The sequence below is a fragment of the Meira miltonrushii genome (genome assembly GCF_003144205.1).
Source record: "Meira miltonrushii strain MCA 3882 unplaced genomic scaffold FA14scaffold_2, whole genome shotgun sequence".
NCBI classification, from domain to species: Eukaryota; Fungi; Basidiomycota; class Exobasidiomycetes; order Exobasidiales; family Brachybasidiaceae; genus Meira; species Meira miltonrushii.
In genome coordinates, this window is record NW_020289944.1 from 4,428,170 (window position 1) to 4,448,702 (window position 20,533).

The 20,533-nt window shown below is 45.0% G+C and overlaps 7 protein-coding genes across 7 annotated transcripts; 4 read left to right on the top strand and 3 right to left on the bottom strand.

Annotated features, from left to right (window-relative positions):
* Positions 1 to 149: 149 nt before the first annotated feature.
* FA14DRAFT_161121 (WD40 repeat-like protein) lies at positions 150 to 3,047 on the top strand. Its single transcript, XM_025498970.1, has 2 exons — positions 150 to 281; positions 347 to 3,047. The coding sequence occupies exons 1-2, from the start codon at positions 249 to 251 to the stop codon at positions 2,957 to 2,959; spliced, it is 2,646 nt and encodes an 881-aa protein (XP_025356690.1). The 5' UTR covers positions 150 to 248; the 3' UTR covers positions 2,960 to 3,047.
* Positions 3,048 to 3,090: 43 nt separating this feature from the next.
* Positions 3,091 to 3,705, bottom strand: FA14DRAFT_123203 (P-loop containing nucleoside triphosphate hydrolase protein; the record flags this gene model as incomplete). The annotated part of the gene is made up of 2 exons (XM_025496556.1): positions 3,091 to 3,410; positions 3,450 to 3,705. The coding sequence occupies 2 exons, from the start codon at positions 3,703 to 3,705 to the stop codon at positions 3,091 to 3,093; spliced, it is 576 nt and encodes a 191-aa protein (XP_025356691.1).
* Positions 3,706 to 3,942: 237 nt separating this feature from the next.
* Positions 3,943 to 7,282, top strand: FA14DRAFT_146761 (uncharacterized protein; the record flags this gene model as incomplete). The annotated part of the gene is made up of 2 exons (XM_025497328.1): positions 3,943 to 7,034; positions 7,113 to 7,282. Exons 1-2 carry the CDS (start codon positions 4,082 to 4,084, stop codon positions 7,280 to 7,282), a joined length of 3,123 nt encoding a protein of 1,040 aa, XP_025356692.1. The 5' UTR covers positions 3,943 to 4,081.
* Positions 7,283 to 7,768: 486 nt separating this feature from the next.
* Positions 7,769 to 11,476, top strand: FA14DRAFT_190279 (Piwi-domain-containing protein). The gene is made up of 4 exons (XM_025501784.1): positions 7,769 to 10,710; positions 10,775 to 10,894; positions 10,953 to 11,146; positions 11,224 to 11,476. Exons 1-4 carry the CDS (start codon positions 8,237 to 8,239, stop codon positions 11,268 to 11,270), a joined length of 2,835 nt encoding a protein of 944 aa, XP_025356693.1. The 5' UTR covers positions 7,769 to 8,236; the 3' UTR covers positions 11,271 to 11,476.
* Positions 11,477 to 11,652: 176 nt separating this feature from the next.
* FA14DRAFT_54739 (uncharacterized protein) lies at positions 11,653 to 13,877 on the top strand. The gene has a single exon (XM_025502515.1). It carries the CDS (start codon positions 11,702 to 11,704, stop codon positions 13,808 to 13,810), a length of 2,109 nt encoding a protein of 702 aa, XP_025356694.1. The 5' UTR covers positions 11,653 to 11,701; the 3' UTR covers positions 13,811 to 13,877.
* FA14DRAFT_146766 (La-domain-containing protein) lies at positions 13,822 to 15,410 on the bottom strand (the record flags this gene model as incomplete). The annotated part of the gene is made up of 2 exons (XM_025497329.1): positions 13,822 to 14,608; positions 14,660 to 15,410. 2 exons carry the CDS (start codon positions 15,408 to 15,410, stop codon positions 13,944 to 13,946), a joined length of 1,416 nt encoding a protein of 471 aa, XP_025356695.1. The 3' UTR covers positions 13,822 to 13,943.
* Positions 15,411 to 15,695: 285 nt separating this feature from the next.
* Positions 15,696 to 19,974, bottom strand: FA14DRAFT_54751 (uncharacterized protein). Its single transcript, XM_025502517.1, has 2 exons — positions 17,268 to 19,974; positions 15,696 to 17,174 (listed from the first exon to the last, which is right to left on the bottom strand). Exons 1-2 carry the CDS (start codon positions 19,819 to 19,821, stop codon positions 15,793 to 15,795), a joined length of 3,936 nt encoding a protein of 1,311 aa, XP_025356696.1. The 5' UTR covers positions 19,822 to 19,974; the 3' UTR covers positions 15,696 to 15,792.
* Positions 19,975 to 20,533: the final 559 nt, after the last annotated feature.

Sequence of the window (20,533 nt, forward strand, 5' to 3'; positions counted from 1 at the left end):
ATCATGAAGAACATCATTTGTCAAGAGTCGAATACGCATTGGCCACTCAAGAAAAAAGCCTGCAAGCCTGCATTCTGCATTTTAACGCGTCAAGGTGGGGTTGTTCTTCTTTGGAGAAGAAAGAAAAGTGTTGCTCTTGCCATCATCATCATTGCTTCTCAATATGGTAGAAGTCAATCTACCAGATTGGATTGAACATCCAATCATTGATGATAAAAAACGAAAAAGGCAAACGATCTTCAGTGTTCATGTTCACCCTGATGGCAGTCGTCTTGCAACAGGTGGGCTAGATCAAAAAGTACGCATCTGGGCAACAGAACCAATCATCAATGCAGAAGTTGAAAAGCAAAAAAATGCAAATAGACTTTTGTCTGCTATGTCACGTCATACTGGATCTGTTCTTTGCGTGAGATGGTCACCTTCAGGTCGATTCTTAGCTTCAGGTTCAGATGACACAATTTGTCTTATATGGGAATTAGATCCTACTGGATTGGGAGGTGGCACGTTTGGCTCTTTTGGATCGCGTGAAGATGAAGCAAATGTAGAAAGTTGGAGACCACATAGACGTTTGGCTGGACACGAATCTGACGTTGTCGATTTGGCATGGAGTACAGACAAAGAAGATAGCTATTTGGCAACCGTTGGACTGGATTCACGTGTGATGGTATGGTCGGGTCCACGAAATGGTCCTGGTTCATTTGAACGCGTTCGTGTCATTACAGGTCATCAAGGTTTCGTCAAAGGTGTCGTTTGGGATCCTATCGGTAGATATTTGGCTACAGCATCGGATGATAAAACGATGAAATTTTGGCAAGTTGGAGGCGATTGGAGTTTGCAAAAGACCGTCTCTAAACCGTTTGAGACGAGTAGATCGACATTCTTTCGTCGTTCAAGCTGGTCTCCCGATGGTGTCCATGTATTGGCTGCAAATGCAATGGTCTCTGGATCCGTATTTGTGGCTAACGTGATCGATACGGAAGATTGGAAAAGTGACGTTAGCTTGGTCGGACATGAAAACGCTGTTGCAGTAACTGCATTCTCTCCTCAGCTCGTTTACGATAAGGGAGAAGATGGACAAGATTGCCTGACGACCTTGATGGCACTCGGATCACTTGATCAAAGTTTGAGTGTCTGGCTAGCAGGACACAGAAGGCCAATCTGTGTAGCTCGTGATCTTTTCCAATTACAAGTCATGGATCTCAGCTGGTCTTCGGATGGAATGACGCTATACGCATGCTCAGCAGACGGATACATTGCGTGTGTGAAATTCACTGCTGATGACTTGCAAGTGGCACCAGAGTCAGAACTGCAGAAATCAAGGGATAGAATGGGATTCGCAGAACATCAAAGAAAGTTCCGAGCATCAAGATCTTCAGGACAATCTATGAACGGCGTAAATGGAACGTCACACGGTACAGCCGACAGACCAAATATGCTTGTGCCACGAAAAGCTGGCGTGCCCAGAGCTGCTCTCACTCCTGCCGTTCCCACACCGGTAAGCTCACAAACTTCTAGATTAACACAACAAATCACTCTCACCCGTGACGGTAAAAGACGAATCAGACCTACCCTTCTAAACGGAAGCCAAAGCACAGACCATTCGTATCCCTACGGAGGCTTGTCTTCTGTTGATTCGAATTTGTCGAGCAGCAGCGTTGTGGAAGTCGATCCGGCCTCTTTCCCACTCCGTGGCGCAAAGAGAACAGCAAGTGCTTCTTACGGCGATCAAGATGATTTGCAAACGCCCAGCACGAAACGGATCAAAGATGTTGGACGTACATTGGGAGGAAATCTTACACGCGAACAAGCAGGGCCTTCAACATTGTTACGGTCAGACGTTCATGCTTTGTTGGCAAGTATGGGAGCAGGAAAAGTTTTGCCTTCACCGGCCGTGCTGAGCTCGTTTAAACGTGAAGAATCAGTCGGAACAATCGAAGTGCGCAATTTCGAAGCTGCTAGGCCGACAGAGATATACTACTTCGATGCAAATTCAGAAGGACGTGCTTCTTGGATGGATTTCTCCAATTCTGCTGCGATTGCAGCCACTGTCAGCGATAAATTCTCTGCAATTGGATTCGAAGATGGTTCTGTGGTTGTATACTCGCCTAAAGGTAGGATATTGGCTAATATGCATATCGAAACAACATGTCACAAGATGGAAAGCCAGAAAGACTTTTTGGTCATCATCACCTCGCAAGGCCAATTGAGAAGATGGAATGTCAATACGAACAAGGAAGTGCATCGACCAATTTCCATCTTGTCTCTGTATGCAAGCAAAGTGGGACATTTGCAAGAAGATGAGATTGCTCACTTTTGGGTACATTTCAATGGAATTCCAATCATCATTATGCGCAGCGAAAAGGCATATGCATTGGATCCAGAGAGAATGGCATGGACGTTAATCTCGAGCGGTTGGTTCGCTGATTGCAGCCCTGTTTGGGAAGGTCGCACTCGTGCAAGAGGAGCATCGATTGATGCGAACAGTGGAACGGGAAGCACTCCTTCATCTAGACGTGATACAGTTCGAAGAATTGAGAGTACGATCAATGATATGGTCATCATTCAACGATCAGAAACGGGTATTCAACCTTCGGTCAAACCACCACAAGACAGGTTGGAAGAGTTTGATGTGGCAATCACTCTGAAACATCTGGAAGCACGATTCAATGCGGCAGCGTTGCTTGATAGTCCGTCAGAGTACAAGCTGCATTTGACAAGTTATGCAAAGAAGTTGGGTGATGAAGGTATACGTAATCAGGCTGAAGAGCTATGCAGAAGTCTGATCGGACCATTATACTACAATCCAAACGAACAACCTACATGGAAATCGACCGTTTGTGGGTTACAGAAGCGTGAAGTTTTGGTGGAAGTTTTGCGCAGTATGTCAAAGGGTAGATTGTTGTTGGGATTGGTGGAACAATACCACAAGCATTTGAAAGATATTCAACAATCCTGGTAAGGCTCGTGAAGCCAATTTGTACATTAGTGTAAACAATGTAAATTATCTATTGATTTGATCGAAAGATCTGGGTATTGTGATACAGTTAGAGAGAATGCGTACTAATACAAAGAGAGGGATGGTAAATCTCATCATGTACTCTCAAAGCCATGCTGAGAACGCCACGACCGGATCCATTCAACGATTCTTTCTACATTAGCTTCTACGTCGTCGTTTGTTTCGCTTTTAAGTTCAACGATAGATTCGAGAGGGTATGCCTCGCGTGCTTCGTTCAAGACAAAGTTTGTGATTTCTGCTTCATTATTATCTTGAATTTTTGCCAAAGGATACTTTCTCTTTTCTAATCTGTCCCATAGCTGTTGATGATCGCATCGCAGCACGACCACTAAATCCACCCATCGTAGCGGGTATGCTTCACAACAATGCCAATCCAACAAGAGTCCTCCACGTTCTTCACTTGTATCATCACTTTCACGTACTTGTGTTGTACTTTCTGCTTCATCATCTTCTGGTTCGGGTGCATTCTTGCCTGTCAAAGGTTCAATATAATCCAACAATGCATCTTCATCAACATCGTATGTTTGATAATCGGCATCCCAGCCTTCATGAAATGAACGCTCTTTGACAAGTGTTCCCACGTTAATATGACGCATGATCGGTAATGATTCGATCACCAATTCGCAATGTGTCGATTTACCTGTTCCGGGCGTGCCGGTAATGGCGATATTCGGCCAACTTCGTACCATTTTTCGCTTATTTGAGGAATGATAGTATAAGGAAAGCTTGATGCTATTCTCCATCAGAACCTTAATTTTGCAAGAGGTTGCCAAAAATTCTTGCTCACGTGCTAGCTCTTGCTTTAAGCGCGTCGTTTGCAAGGCACAGCTTAAAGACATTTACACGGCCCCCTGTTAAAAGCAGACGCGTCGATTGATCAAAGTTGTCCACCTTAGAGCGAGATCAACACTTGAGCCTGCTTGTGTGCTTGCATCAACACTTTGGGTGAATGCATGGTTTGTGACAACACTCCTAGATCATCATCATCATCATCATCATCATCATATCCATCATACGGTCCCAATACGTGCTCTCTGGCTCACGACAGTGCCAGCGGTAGCGATCATGCCGTCCACATCTGATGTGAACACTCTATTGGCCAACTTACCCAATTCCGTACCGGCAATCTTTCAACAGGCTCAATTATCATTGGCAAACCATCGTAAAAATGTTGTTGCTTTGCATAGATTACATGCTGCCGTTGCAACGATTCGTGAAGAGACTGATCGTGGAACAAGACTAGTGGGAGAAAAAGCATTCAATGATGCCTTCCTTGCTTGTTTGAATCGTGTTCTGGATATCAAGAGAGGTGTCTCGAATGCTGATCGATGTATCAAATTTGTCGCTGCTTACAGTACATTCACACAAACACAATTTCGTCAAACGATGTCAGATCAAATGGATGAAGGAGCCGATTCCGAAGAAGAAGATGAAGACGCTGATACACCTGCGACTCGATTCGTTACCATTCTTATACGACATCTCTTGCGCGGATTTGGAGCAAAGAATAAAAATGTCCGTTTGAGATGCTGTCAAACGATTGCTCTTTTGATCAACGGCTTGGAGTCACTCGACGATGATCTTTATGAAACACTCAAGAATGCCTTGCTCATCCGAATGCGAGACAAAGAGGCACCTGTTCGTGTACATGCCATCATTGCAATGGCTAAATTGCAAGGCGATGAAGAGCAAGAGGATGAGGAAGAAGAGCCGGACTATGAAGATGAAGAGCGACAGGATGTCACTTCACTCATCATACGTGCCATGCGTCATGATCCCAGCGCAGAGGTACGTAGAGCTGCACTTTTCAATCTTGTCCCTACTCCAAACACATTTCCTTACGTTCTTGAACGATTGCGTGATACCGATACCGTCAACCGTCGATGTGTTTATCTTGGCAGTTTGAGTAATGCAGTCCTTGGTCAACCTACATGCAAAGTTGACCCAACAACCGAAGATTGGGCACATATCGTCAAAGTCGGTCTAGGTGATCGTGAGAGTAGCGTTGTACGTGCAACAAAGAAGCTCATTGCTAGTTGGACAGATGCAGTCATGGGTTCTGGGGATGGATGTGAGAACCTTTTGGATCGTTTCAATCTTACTGATGCACCAGAAGCAGCCAAGATGACGCTCAAAGCGGCATTTGAAGCAAGACCAGCTCTACTGGATACAGTCAATTTCAACGAAGAATTTTGGCAAGAGTTGACACCAAGCAAAGCTCTGATCGCACGTGTGTTTGCTGAGCATTGCAAAACACTCGGTACAGAAGGAGAAAGGCGGATGGAAGAGACTATGCCGTTGGTAACTGCATTGGCTTTCCGTACTCAAGCTGCTTGGGGAACTTTGTTGGAGCAATTGGAAGTGAAGCAAGATCTACTCGAAAGAGAAGCAAGCGAAGAAGAACAAATGGAGATTGCATCCATCATTGATGCTCATCAATCGATCGTTGAATCACTCTTACACGTATCTATGCATTTGGATTACGGTGATGAAATCGGACGAAGAAAGATGTTCAATCTGGTTCGTGATATGGTCAGTAATGCATCCCTACCTGAGGCATTGATTGAGCCTTGTTTGGATGTTTTACGAAAGCTCAGTGCAGGACAAAAGGATTTCGTTCGTATTATTGTGGAATTGGTACAAGAAATCGAAGATGTGGTTCCTCCAGCAATGATACATGACAGCGAAGACGAAGATGAAGCCGAGATTGCAGGACACCTCAATGGAGATGAGCCAAAGGCACATCAACCAAGCCCTAGCCCAGAGCAAGTTGCAGAACAAGCTTTGATCGATGCACATCGATTGAGTATCATGGCAGGTATGTTGGAACGTATAGTGGGTGGAGTACAAGAGATGACAGCCATGCAAGGATTGGTTTCGCAATTGATTACTCCCTCAGTACAATCGAAATATGAAACCGTACGCGATCGTGCTTACAAATGTTTGGGTCTTTGCTGTTTGATGGACGCAAATCTGGCCCTGAGTACTTTTGGCATGTTCTTGCACGAGATCGGGAACCAAGTTGGTAAAACCAGACAGACCTTGCTTCAAGTCTTGTTCGATCAATTGACTACACACGGTATCACATTCCTATGTCAACCAATAATTCGTGAATCAGGCGGTACTCAAGAAGCTGCAGATGCTATACACAGTCAAATTGTCAACTATTTGTTAAGCTTATTGGAAGATGACGACAAGCAAATTCAAGCATTCGTTGCCGAAGGAATGGCGAAATTGATGTTGAGCGGAATCGTGACAGATGATGATGCTTTGCGCAGTTTGATTCTCGTTTATATGGCCCCGGAAACGTCAAACAATCAACAATTGCGTCAATGCTTATCTTACTTCTTGCCAATTTATTGTTACAGTTCAGCAACCAATCAAAGACGCTTGCAAAGGGTTCTGGTGCCTGTCTTGGACGTGTTGACAGATGTGTACTTTGAACGTGAAAATGGACAAGAGATGGTTTCTCCCCTACAAATTGGCTTACAGCTGCTTGATTGGTGCGATCCAGCAAAGGGAGTGTATGCAAACAAAACCGATGTTACCATTCATATCGATGTCGCCATCGAAATCGTTCAAGCACTCTTTCTCAAAGAGGAAAAGGAGGATCGCAAAGTGTTTTGCCAATTGTTGAGCAGACTTATCATGCCCGATCAAGATGCAATCACCAATGGAAAGACGGATGATTCGTTGATTGCTTACGCTCTGTTCATTTTGATCGGAACTTTGCAAAAAGTACGACCGTTGGAAGATGCGATGAGCAAGAACAATTTGGCCAAATTCCAATTGGCTTGCAAGCGACTGTACCCTACTTTGTGGTCAAAGCTTCAAGGAATGGACATTCAAAATGCACCAGAGCTCGATGGCGTGAGAGCGTTTGTGCAAGAATGTGGCTTTGATCCCACGAAAAAGTTAGACAAAGGGGATGATGGAACGATTATTTCGGAACTTGATGTGCGCAAAGGCAATTCTGCTTCGGCTGCCGCCTTGGCAAGGCGAACGATTTCAGCCACCAGTTCAAGAAGTGCAAGTGGTGCAAATTCAAGAAAAGCAAGCACTGGATCAGTTTCATTTGCTTCTAGTGCAGGAGGAGGTCAATCACGTAGAACAAAGGTCAAAAGTGAATCGGATGAAGAGGTTCCGACGATCGAACAAAGCATCATGGAAGAAGATGAAGAAGAGGAGGATTATGAGGAAGCTGATGCGACTGCGGAAACGATTCATGCATTAGCCTTTGAAAATGAAGATCTTGAAACCCTGTAATGACGCCATCCCTTTTTTCTTATCTTGTAAATTACCCACTTTCACACGGTTCAATTCATCCTTTTTTATTTTTAAGTGCATATGCTTTTACTCTTTTAGCGATAAAAAAAGATATCAACTACGGCTTTTGAATTGTGTGCTTTCGGTCCGAACAAAGGGGCGTCAATATTTGAGAAGGCCATGTTGTGTTCGCGATCGAGATCGTTTTCATTTCTTCTAAGCGAACTGCCAAAACAAAAATTGAAAAAGCGGCGCTCCGCGTTTTTGCAAAAAATTAAGTTGTTGTGCATACAGCTTGCATGCATGCGTGCGTTACGTACACTGTCAATTGAACTTTGACCCTGCACAAAAGGGAGCTAATGATTATATGCAACTCCGCTTTCTTTTGTGTGTGTTGTGCGCAGTGCAGTGCATGCATAATGAAAAGCATGTCAATGCATTTAATCTTCCTGTTTTGGACGGTGTCTTTTGTTGGATGACTGCAATTGTGCTTCTTTCTCATCAAAGCCACTTTGAAGATGTCCCTCATTCGATCACATTTGGCGTAAAATGAAGTGAAGCCGCTTTCTTCGAACGATTCAACATTTCGCATTCACCTTCAATTCATCCAACCATCGGGCGCCGTTCAAATCAATCTCGGAATCAAAAGGCGGCAAGTTTGGTGAGCAATCTTCTCAAAGAAATAGGTACTACACCCAAATACTCACTGTGTGTTCGCGCCCAAAGCTGAGCAATTCAGCGTGTTGAGTAGGGCGTTGATCGGTCAGGGAAGAAGATATATAAGAGGTCAACTTTGATTGCAATTTTCTCTTTTTTACCCCCCACCGAATTCCCATCAATTCTCCTTCTAATCCAAGCCCCTTACAAATTTCCAAATTCTTCAAGCCTTTGAGCAATTTCAGATTTCACACTCACAAAAGAAAGTCAAACCCACCAACCCCCCTCCTCGTTGCCATGGCCGCTGACCAGGCTCAAGAAAACAGAACGGAGCTCATCGATAAACGCGATTTGAACGAATACAGTTCATTCGCGCTTGTCGATGCCGTTCCACGTCCAGATGGTGGTGGCAAACAGGGAAAACCTGTTGGTGTCATTGCCAATTTATACAAAACACAATACAATCCTTCACTCAGCATAACACATTATGACGTTTCGATTGTACCCATGATGGAGGATGAAGCAGGCGGTCCACTCAGGCCTCTTCCAATGGACGGTAGCAAGCCGCTTCCGGCAGATGTTTTGTTTTTGGTTTTCAACACTGCAATCAGACAAATGGACAATCTTACAAGTCAGCAAAGAAAAGCGATTTGCTTTGATGGGCGCAAGAATGCGTACACTTGCCGAGAATTGCCACTGCAGCAAGAGACAATCAATGTAGAATTAGACCCAAGGCCTGACGCTGGTGGAAGACAACGCAGAAAGAGACTTTTCCGTGTCAAATTTGCCCGTACAAACGAATTCAGCTCCGACATCATCAATCGTTTCATCCGTGCTGATCCGCAAACAATTCGATCATCCGGTAGTGCATTTGTCGAAAACTTGTCTCGTGTCCTTCAATCTCTCAACATTGCATTCAGAGTGGATGCAATTGAAAAGTATCGTGCTCACGGTGCTGGTGGACGTCGCTTTTTCGATCCGGCAAGAGCTACACCGATCGCAAATGGAGCGGAAATTTGGCGTGGCTTCTTCCAAAGTGTCTTGCCGTTGAGAGGCGGACTGTTCCTCAATTTGGACGTTGCATTCAGTCCATTCCTTTGTCAAGGTCCATTTTTGGAAGTGGCCGCCAAGATTTTGAGTCAAGGAGGAGGTGGCGGTGGCGGTCGTGGTGGACGAGGCGGCGGACGTGGATATGGTGGTCGTGGCGGGGGTCGTGGTGGTTATGATGGAGGTAGAGGCGGAGATGCTCCGCGACCAATCACCGATCTCGGTCAACGTGAAATTCATCAATTGCGAAAAGTTCTACGCAATGTGAACATTCAAACGACTCATCGACAAGGAGGGAAGCTGGAAAAATTTAGAGGCTTTACCCCAACTTCAGCCCAAACAACAATGTTCATGAGAGATGGACGTGAAATCAGTGTGGCCAGCTATATGCTCGAAGCTTACAACATTCGCCTTCGCCACCCACACCTGCCATGCCTCATACTTGGAGGCAAAAGCACTTTTGTCCCTCCGGAATTGTGCACCGTTGTGGGCAATTCACCAATCCCACCTCAGAAGATGTTACCAGGTCAAGTTCAGGAGATGATCCGGCACAGCGCTCAAGAACCTTCAAAGCGCTTAGAGGAGACAAATAATTGGCGTCGTATTCGTAATTACGAGGCGAACGAAAAGTTGACAAATTGGGAATTGAACGTTGACAAACGTCCGGTTGAAATGCAAGCTCGCGTGTTGCAGCCACCACGTTTGGCTTACCAAAGAGAAGTCCAACCCCGTGACGGAAGTTGGAACTTGCGTGGACAACGGTTCGTGTCTTCAGGTGTGACCTTGGTAACTCCCGTCATCATCAATTTCACCCGTGAAAATCCGAGAGCATGTGAAGATTTCATTCACAAGCTTTTCGAACAGTGCTCCAACCTTGGCATGAATATCAGAGCATCCAACATCCAATGCATCAACGAACAACCGGACCCAGCAAGAATCCGTACCATCTTCACTGACGTAGGCAAAGCTGCCTACCACGCAAGCGGAAGTCATACACCACCCCAAATTTTCATTTGTTTCGTTGACCAACAGAACGATATTTATCCGGAGATCAAACGTGTGGCTTGTATGGATCTGGCTACCACCGTCCCAACGCAATGCCTGAACGCTCGCAAAGCATTGAATCCAAAGGGGCAAGATCAATACCTCGGCAACATTGCCATGAAAATCAACATCAAACTTGGCGGTTGCAATCAAGTCTTGCCTGATCCTCGTGACACACCGAAGATTGGTCAAGAGACTCAGGCGATCGGTCTGGATGTACAACACCCACCTCCGGGTCAAGAACGTGAGAGTATTGTAGCTGCCGTTTGCACGTTGGATGGTGCTGGCAGACGTCTTGGCAACCAAATTGTCACTCAGTCCAATCCACACGGCCACCAACAAGAAACTATTCTGAAAAGTGAAATTTTGTTCACCAAATTGTTGCAGATGTGGAGAAAGGCCAACAATGGTAACTTGCCGAAAAATGTGATTGTCTTCCGTGATGGTGTTTCGCAAGGAGAATACATGAAGGTGTCAGAAATCGAGGTCACCCAGTTGAAGAAAGCCTGCACCAATCCCGAATTTGGTAAAAATTACAATCCCAAGATTGTCTACGTCATCAACACAAAACGTCACAGAACACGATTCTTCCCTAAAGATCAACGTGACGCTGACAGAAGTGGGAATTTGCCGGCGGGAACGGTCGTTGACACAATGGTCACGCATCCGTACATTTTTGAGTGAGTTTCGAACCTCTTGATCCACATGCAGACATACTCACCCTTTTATTCTTTTCCGCATCAGATTCTACATCCAAACACACGCAGGTCTCGTAGGCACAACAAGGCCATCAAAATGTGACGTTCTCTTTGACGACCTTCGCTTCACAAGTGATGAGATGCAACGGCTCATCAATTCGTTGAGGTAAGTACAATGCTTTCCTTTCGCATATGCACAATACTGACCACCTTCCTTCCCTCAGCTACACCTATCAACGGGCAACTCGATCGGTCAGTCAAGTCCCAATGGCCAAATATGCTCACTTCCTTGCGGAAAAAGCCGGTTATCTCTTATTCTCAAGTTCGATGTCAGATACTGAGAGCACCGTCAGCGGCGGTCGTAGTGCGCCCCGCTCGACTGTCGAACAAGTCATAGAGCGGCTCAACAAAGACAATGGTAAGTAGCAATACCTTCAAAAGTGGCTTTTCGTGCACTGACTTTGAGACACATCTTTGCAATACCCTCCCTCGCAGGTCGCTCCTCGCTGGTCAACCTTTTCAGCACACCTTGGTTCTTGTAATGCTGGAAGGCAGTTTCGGTTCGGTTTCTCTTCTCATCCTTTCGGTTTCATCTTTTTACATCGGTTCTCATTTCGGTTTAATCTTTTCACATCGCCTCATTTCAAGAAAAGCAGCATAAAGCAAAAAAATGTTTCGTTTCGATTATTGTAGCCAAAATTAGTTTAATTAGTTTACCACCTAACCCGTAATTTATTGTATATTCCACCAAATTCTTGTGTGATCGTGTGTTTGAATAAGTTGAAGCGGTACAACCATGATGGTATCCAACTGATAGCCTCTAAACGCGCATAAGAATTTGACGCGTTGGGTGAAAGTGTTATTTGTGCGTGTTGATTGATTGCCAATTTCGAAGAAGTGAGCTAAAACCTTGATCAGCATCACCATCATCTGAAGGAGAGCATTTGATGCAACTCATGCTTTGCCAGTCAAGATGCAGAGCCATCATCGACCATCACATCTTTCTCGGCCATCAGGATTTCCAGGTTCGTCCAATGCTGGGCCCAGTTCCCTTGGCCAGGTAAGCGACTTGCCAACCCACTTGCCTTCCGGTGAACCAATTCCAATTGGAGATCAATTGATGCAAGTAGATCAAGCCATCACATTGACTCTTCAAGAGATCGATGCAAATTTCGCAAAAACACATCAAACCATCACTGGTAGGATATTGCCGATGATAAAACGATATGGTGTTGCAAGTCATAATACATGGCAAGGAGCAAAGTTTTGGCATAAGTTCTTTGAAGCAGCAAGTGATATTCATCTTGCACCACCGCGTGAACAAAGTACGTTTGATTCAACAGCTGAAGGCGAGGAGGTGGAAGGGGAAAGGCATGCCGAAGAGAGAGATGAACAAACGTTTGATCGGGATGATCAGTCAATGCAATCTTTTCAAGGAACCACACCACGCGGAAGGCAGGCAGCTGAAAATGATTCGTATGACATTCAAGATGATTCAGGAGAGCTACGACATAGTCACTTTGAGCCACCACGAGTCTCAGATGCCAGTATGGCAGCAACAGCACGCCTAAGTCGTACCGGACTAGGAGCAAGCCAAAGTGGAAGAAATCTTGAACGGATGATGTACGACGAAGACGAAAGTGCTGACTTTGATCAAATTGGCGATGTTGATATCGATCCGGATTCCACAAAGACAGCCAGAGGAGGAAGTAAGGCTGATACAATCCGTGCAACAAGCTCGAAACCTCCCAAAGTACAAGCAACTCCTCGTCGCGATTCAGCAAAGAAGAATCCGTTTGCAAAAGGTGTAAGGCCACCACCACCACAACAGCAAGCTAGTACGAGTAGTAGTGATACAGATGCTGCGAAGAGATCTAATTCACCCAGATGGAATGGAATTGCTGATCTTCGTAAAACACCATTATCGCATATCAATCGTAGTCCGGTACGCAAAGGAGCAAAGGCGGGTAAAGGTAAATCTTCTACAAACATCGATGAAGATGACGAAGACAGTCTTGCTTGGCCAGCAGGGATGTCACCACCGGTAACGATGCAATTTTCCGTTCCGAGAAGTCGATATAACAAAACGCCGGCAAAAGAAGCAGCTAAATTGGTCGTTGATGATCTGTTGCGAACGGTGGAAGGTACAACACCTGCAGCAAGACGAAGGCTTATGCAAGAGAGACAAGGAGGCAGAGAAGATGCACCGGTCGGTGTTCGATCAAGGGCGATTGAAAGAGTGGAAGTGAATGTGGCGGGGAATAATGTCGTGGGAACTCCTCTGGGAACAGGAAAGCGAAGGCCTAACAAAGGACGTACATCAATGCCAACCCCACCAACAGTAACAAAGAGGGTGGGAGGAACGATTCGAGCATCTACATCTACGCAGAAGGAAAGTACGCCGAAATCAATGTCCAACAAAGTGCCATCAACAGCTTCAAGATTGATGGATGAAGATGAAGAAGGTCAAAGTTTGGCAAATGATGAAGTGCCGGAAGACCTGGGTACAGGTTTGAGTAAATTGGCAATCACTAGACCGGGAGCGGCTGATGGAATGGATAAGCTGTTTGAAGGAGATGAAGATGATTCGGATAATGATATGGAAGACACCGACTCAGAAGATGAAGAGGATGAATATGAAGGGAGTGCAATATCATCTGTTAGAGCACCTGGAGCGTTCCCGATGAATAATGCATCACATACTTCATCTTCCATCGCATCTGTCAGTCATAGTATCGATGAAGATACCTTGTTTGGCATTCGCGATCCTTCCTTTGGACCAAAGGTACACAAGGGTGGACCATCACAAACACCCGCGGTATCAAATGCTTCCAGAACAGGAAGTGCATCCATTTCTGGACAAGGAAAGACAACCAATCGTCCCTTACCTCATCAATCTGCAACTGCATCACACGTAGCAGCAACTCCATCAAATAATTCATACAGACCTATGGGTCAAGTTGCAAACTTAGGCACAGTCTATCGTGGACGGCCTCTGCTTGGTGAAGAACGAGATGATACGTATAGTGCACCTAGTCCAACACCTGCTGCTTATTCAGGCGGAAGGCCACCAGGTCGCTAACAAAATGATGTAAGAAAACGGGACAAAAGCATCAAATTACAGAGTGAATGAGAAAAAATGTTGTAACATGTGTATGAACGAGAGACGAAAAAGAGCATGATTTGGTCTAAACGACAATTTTTGTGTGCACGTATCATGCTTCAGTCTTTGCCTTTTTAGCAGAAGCAACTTGAGGTGGACCATCTGATCTTGGACCATCTCCTTCCCGCTTACGTTTTTGATCTCCGCCGTTACGATGACCGCCTCCACGTCCACCACGACCGCCACCGCGACCACCACCACGACCGCCACGGAAGCCACGACTGCTATGGCCACCGAAGTGGTTACGGATTTGACCTGGCTCTGCTTGTTTCAGTTCACGTTGATCGATCAAATATGCTGCACGGAAGTTTGCCCGATCAAGGTAGAATTGTCTTGCTCTGTCTTCGTCAACGCGAGACCACGTAACGGGTTGGCCACCAACTGTGATCTTCTTTTCGACAATTTCGTCAAATTTGGCATCATCCAAAGTGGATTTGAAACCGACTGCACCTTCAACAGCTCCGGTTGGGAATTCGACGAATGAAGTAGGATGCATAGTGACTAAAGTATCTTTCAAATCTTTCCAGTTTCCGCCTTCGCCTGCTCCTTTGAATGCGACTACACTTTGTTGTGGGAATTGCAATTGTTCAACATCAACTGTACCATCTGGTTTTGTGGTCAATTTTGTTTCCATAAAGTCAAATTCAAGAGGCAATGCACGATCTTCTTTGGCTTTGCGACGTCTTTCTTCTGCTTCTTCTCTCTTGTTACGTCTCTCTGATACTTGTTCACCTTCTCCCAAAACAGAAGGTAGACCTTTGGCATGACGATCCATCTCTTTGAATGCGTTGAACTTCTTCTTTCCGCTTTGACCGCCTCCGAGACCACGTTGGATGGAGTTAGGGTCGATACCCTTCTCTGCCATCTTCATTTGACAGTAATCATGCTTGCTCATGATCTTCAAATCAGCTTCTCCAAATTTGATCTTTTGGTCTTCTGGAACGTCATCTTTTCCCTTTTCCAAGAAAGCGTTGAGCTCATCAGCATTGGCGAATTCAACAAAGACGCTTCCTTTGAATGGCTTCTTCTTTTCTTTTGAATTTTGATCACGACGCATACGAACGCTATTAATCTTTCCGAATTGATCAAAGAATGCTTCCATTTCTTTTTGCAAAGTTTCAGATTCTTCCGGAAATCCTTTTACGTATGCACTTCTATCAAATTGATCATCTTTTCTGACCAATTCATTTGTTCGTTTGATCTTATCACCTTCTTCGTTCACTTGTAAGAACGTACTTGTTCGCATCAATTCTGCAATTTTTTCTAAACTGAGAACTTCTTTGATCGGTCTCATACGTTTGAAAGTTGCAATTGTGGCCAAAGGTACCCATCCTTCTGGATCTTTTTTGCTTAAAGTGAACAAGAACTTATCGGTTGGAAGGTTTGCATCACTGAAATAGAATTCAATTTGTTTTTGGCATTCTTTTTCGGCTTCTTCGATGCTTAAAGGTGCACCATTGCTCGTGCTAGCAGCTACTGGAACATCTTCAGCTTTGACAGCAACATCTTCTGCGGCCATTTTGTCGTTATTTGTGGTATTGATGGTGGGCGGAAGCAATCAAGTGTGACTCCATTCGTAGTGAAGCAATGTACTCCTTTATACATTTCATGCACCACTCACTCACTCCAGATCTTCCTAAACTTTTTTTCCTTGAGAAAAATTATACCAAAATGAATGCACACTTTGAATCAAAATTTTGATTAAATAATTTTACGGGTGCATAAACCCATGCAACACGCGCCAGGCTGCAGGTTGGCTCTCAACAATCACGTGATCACACTCTCTTAACCTCACAACACAGATGACCGATGACGATGATGGAATTATAAAACAAATGTACATGGAATCATTATGGGAAAAAGGAAAGACATTGAAACAAAGACAAACTCTCATGCCTGCTTCAATTACCCCAAAGACTACGTAAATCGGCCAATCTTTCACGGCCAATAGCTTTAGTCGTACCACGACCATTCATAGGTGTTAATGCATCTTCTGCATCTTTTGCTAGATCTCGACCGGCTCGCATTCTTGCTTCTGCAGCGATCAGATCAGAAGTGATCTTTCTTGTTGCTTTCAATTTACCTTCTGCTGGTTGTTGTTGCTGTTGCTTCATATCACCTCCTTCTAGGGATAATTTACGAACGGCTGGAGGTAAATCTGCTTTGGTCACTGCGATGTTCTCTTTTGCTGCCCCATCAGCATTCTTTGGAGATGGATCAGAAGCTGTGAATACTGCACGTGGTATGGTCGTATTGACAAAATGAGGTGCACCACTGGTTTTGGCTGTAGGTGACATTACGCGATTCTTCACAATCAAAGGTTGACGTGTTTGAATGGTTAGCTTTTGAACGGTTGGCTTTTGTACAACATCCACAATGTCCTTCTTTTGAGTTTTGCCTTCAACCTTTTCTGTTTTGGTAAAATCTAATTTGGACCCTGCACCAGATCTGACTGCCTTTGGTTTTAAAGTTAAAACGGGAGTTGGATCTTTTCCTTCACTTCCATCAGTTCCTTCTGCAATGGACGCCCACATACTTGCCACACTGGCAACTCTTCCACCACGACCGCCACGAGCACTACGAACATCATATCGTACGCTTGAAGGGGTAGGTTCCAGCTGATCATTCTTCATCAGCGTTTTGCTGAATGCTGCTGGGATGTTGATATCAGCAACATCTTCCTGAACCGATGATGGCTTCTCCACTGCCTTTGAAGCTACTTTGCTGGTGCTTGCATTGACGTGTGATCGGGGCTTGACCTGTTCCTTGGAAGGCTGAGAAAGGCGAGAGACAATATCTGATTGATCTTGTCGATCGAACAAAGCATGCAGAGCAAGTGAGGACCCACCTTCTGTCTTGTGGCCAGCTTTCCTGTCACTCAAAGTATCATCATTGCCCATCAAAACAGATGGACTTGGTGTTTTTGGTGAAAGTGTTGGATCGACAGCTTGTTCATTTTGCTTCGTTGGTGTAGCCAAGCCGATCTCACGACTGGGAGAGGTGGACAGCCAGCCTGCGACACGTCCAACGGCATCTTTATTGAGTTGACGTTGTTCACCAACATCCACTGCTTTACGTTCGCCCTGCTTCTTTTCAGTTGAGGTTGAAGATAAAGTCTGAGAAGTAGGTTTGTGTTGTTCAATCTTAGGTTTACTATTAGCAGCAGCAGCGGCCAAAAGAGCACTTTGTCTTGCTTTCTTTCTTTCTTCATCAGCTTTCCGTTGCTCTTCGTGTTTCTTGCGCAATTCTTCATCTTCCCGTGCTCTTTGTTCACGTTCAGCAGCTGCCATGGATGTAGCACGAATCACGCTACTTTCAACAATGCTTCCGCTGCTACTCCTTCTTCCCACATTGGCAGCCACGCGTAATTCTGAACTGTCTGCTTTCCTAGGTGAAAGTCTTGAAGGTGATGGTTCACTTTTGCGAGCAGCAGGTATTTTCTTGCTCGAAACAACTTGAGATGGCGTAGGTGTGTTCAAACGGCTCTCCAATGCGAGCAGACCAACACCTTGAGCTGAACTAGGTCTGACAGGCTTCTGCTGCTCTGTAGGCTCATTTGCAGGTGCTCGGAAGATGTCTGCCGCTTTAGGTCTGGAGCTCGTTTTTGATTCTGCTTTGGAAGACTTTTGAGCAGGTGCTTCTGGTAAAGTCTTTTCCTTTGCTTGAGGAGATTGAGGAGGTTGTGCTTTAGCCCTTTGTGGTAACTTGGCATATTCCTGTACTGATTCTTGTCGATTTGAAACGACAAATTGACGTTCATCAGGTACCATTCCCATTTCTCCCATTGCTTTACGCATTTCTTCTTCATCTTCTGCTCTTTGTGCCATTTGTTCGAACTGATCAATATCTCCTCGAGACACGCTTCCGATCAATGTCCTGATTGACTTCACAGTGCCGGCAGCTGATTCGCTGTCTTCCTCAATCGTTGCCAATCCAAGAGGTTGAGCATTGGCACCTAGCAATTGAGAAGGTGAAGGAACGAATGGTACTTGCAATGGTTGCTGCTCGTGGTGATCCGGTTGCACTTCCTGCTTCTGAGGAGCTGGAGGCTCATTGTGAATAGCTTGAACGGTAGGTGAAGGTAGCAGAGCACTACGAGGCTTCTGCTGCTGTTGTTGCTGTGGTGGCTGTTGTCTTTGGGCCACTTGCACGGGGTGTTGTTGCTGTTGTTGACGTCCTGTATCAGGGCTGGGAGCACTGTATCGTCTTGAGTTCTGTTGAGGATTGGTAGACTGAGGTCTTTGCTGTTGTCCTCTTGCAACGTTTTGCATCATTTCAGGAGCTGCAACACTTTGACTACGCATAGGCAATTCTTGAGCTGATGCAGGACGAACGGGCGGTGCAATACTTGCCAAAAGTGCATTCGCAGTCCATGCTTGAGCGTCTGCATTCCATACGATTTGTTGACCTTGTCCATGTCCGGCAGGAACGAATGCAAACGGTTGTGGAGTGGTAGGAGAAGCGTATGGCATTCCATTTCCCATAGCAGCTGCAGCAGATGCAGGACGTGAAGGTGGAGGAGCAGGAGACCATCCACGATGATCTGGAATCATTGGAGATGCAATCTGATTTGGCATGGCTTGTGCTGACTGCTGGAACGGTTGATGGAATTGATGTTGTCCATGTTGTGCCATAGCTGATCGGCTTCTTTGTGGAAGGTCTTGCAATTTCTGCACTGGTCTTGCGACAGGACCTTGAAGACTGTTTGGGTGAGCAACATAGACTGGGATCTCAACATGCAGATCTTTAGCGAAGCTGCCCATCTGTAAGCTGACGATTGCCAGCGTGTGAACCTCAAACAGCCTGGTCTTGCGAATCGTACGTAGCTCACGGGGAATGTCCACGGCCAGATTGACAACTACTTCTTCATTTGGCGGGAATTCGTAGCTAGGCCCTTTGAATAATTGAGAATGTACTTCTTCTGTGACCTGAGGCTCAAGATTGGGTTTTGCGGCCGGCTTGCCTGGAGGTCCACTGACAGGGAAAATCAACCTACGTACCAAGGTCACCTTCATGCCAGACATTTGCCGTTTACTGTTATTCTTGATTCCAGCTCGTATCATGATCATATTTCCTGATGCAAACAGTTGTTCTCCAATAGAAGCTTCTAGCCATACTGCTCCGTTCCCACCCATGAAAACGTGCGTGTCAGCGATCACTTCTACCGGCTCAACATATCGAGGATCGAATTCGTCCTCCCAACGCTCTACCACCGAGGCTTCTGAGCGGACCGTAACGAGGCTCTTTGTTTCGTTCCACCAGGTTTGTACGGTACCTTTGAGTGAGTAGCGTAAAGTAGCATTTCCGCCAAATACGATACTTGAAGGTGCAGTAATAGGCAATCGGAACGAGAATGGGAATGTTGTCCTTCCCTTTCGTGCTGTCCAATGACCTTGAACGGGAGCAGCAGGTAAGACAGCATTAGAAGGTGGCAGATGTTCACCTTGAAAGAGTGTTCGATTGAATAGGAAGATTTGTGTGGCAGAATGATCCCTTGATGAGAGCTCTTCAAATGCTTCAAGTTCGACAGCGATTTCCCCTAATCGTAACCTTTGACTTGTACTTGAAGTGATTTCTAGCATACCCGAAACAGTTTCACCTGCTTCAAAGATGCTCTTTGCCAGTAATATCCTTAGCTTGAGCTTTGGATGTTTGGTGACAGCATGCATTGGCATTGCATCTGTACTGCTTTGGATACCATTTTGCGGGATCATATGTCTTTGAATTTCGGGAAATTGATCAATTTCTGATGGAGGTGGTGGTAAACCTGCTTCTGCACGCCAAGAGAATGAATTTGATCGACGAACACCAGAAATATCTTGTTGACCCGTTTGAATTGGCATATCCATCATCATTGGTGATTGAGGCATATATGGTGACATTTGTTGATTTGGTAAAGGAGCAGGACTCATCACCTGTGGTGCAAACATGGTGAGGTCTGCAAAGTAAGGATGTTCGTTATTATTTCGTTATTGTTCGTAAAAGTGGTCGTTAAAATGTCGTTAATTGAAATTGGATGATGAGAAGACAAGAGCAAGGGTGGAGGAAGATCGAATGCAATGTTTTGAATAGACATTCTTGCAATTCAATTTTTTGTTGCCCGTGATGTAAGAGTAACACTTAATAGGGGTATTACCATCAGCCTTGCATTATGCATGTGTATCCGAACATCAATAAAAACCGCGCTAGTGCCCATAAAAGCCGATCAACTTTCTTTTAGGGGCTTTTTCGTGTTGGTCTTTTAGAAGGCGCGTCGGCAAACAAAAGAAAGATCTGAACGTGATGATAAATGAAGCCACTTCTTGGATTTGAAGGTTGAAAGAAATTTGATGCCTCTCTATCATGAACTGATCAGTAAGATGATGCCATCATTGTGAAGCAGCTAGGCTTTAGTTGCTTGGGTACTGAACCGAGTTGTGCCAAGTGGATGTCGAGTGGAATGAGAAGTGGATGATGATTGCGGGATGAGAAGTGAGTGTTGGTGATAGAGATTATATGGAATGAGAAGTAAGTAATGCTGGTTGGATATGAAGTGATTCTCAAATGAGAAGTGGATCTTTTCTTTGGTTTTTTTCTTCTTGATTTTTTTTTTTTTTGGTTTTTTTTTTTTTTTTTTTTTTTTTTTTTTTTTTTTTTTTTTTT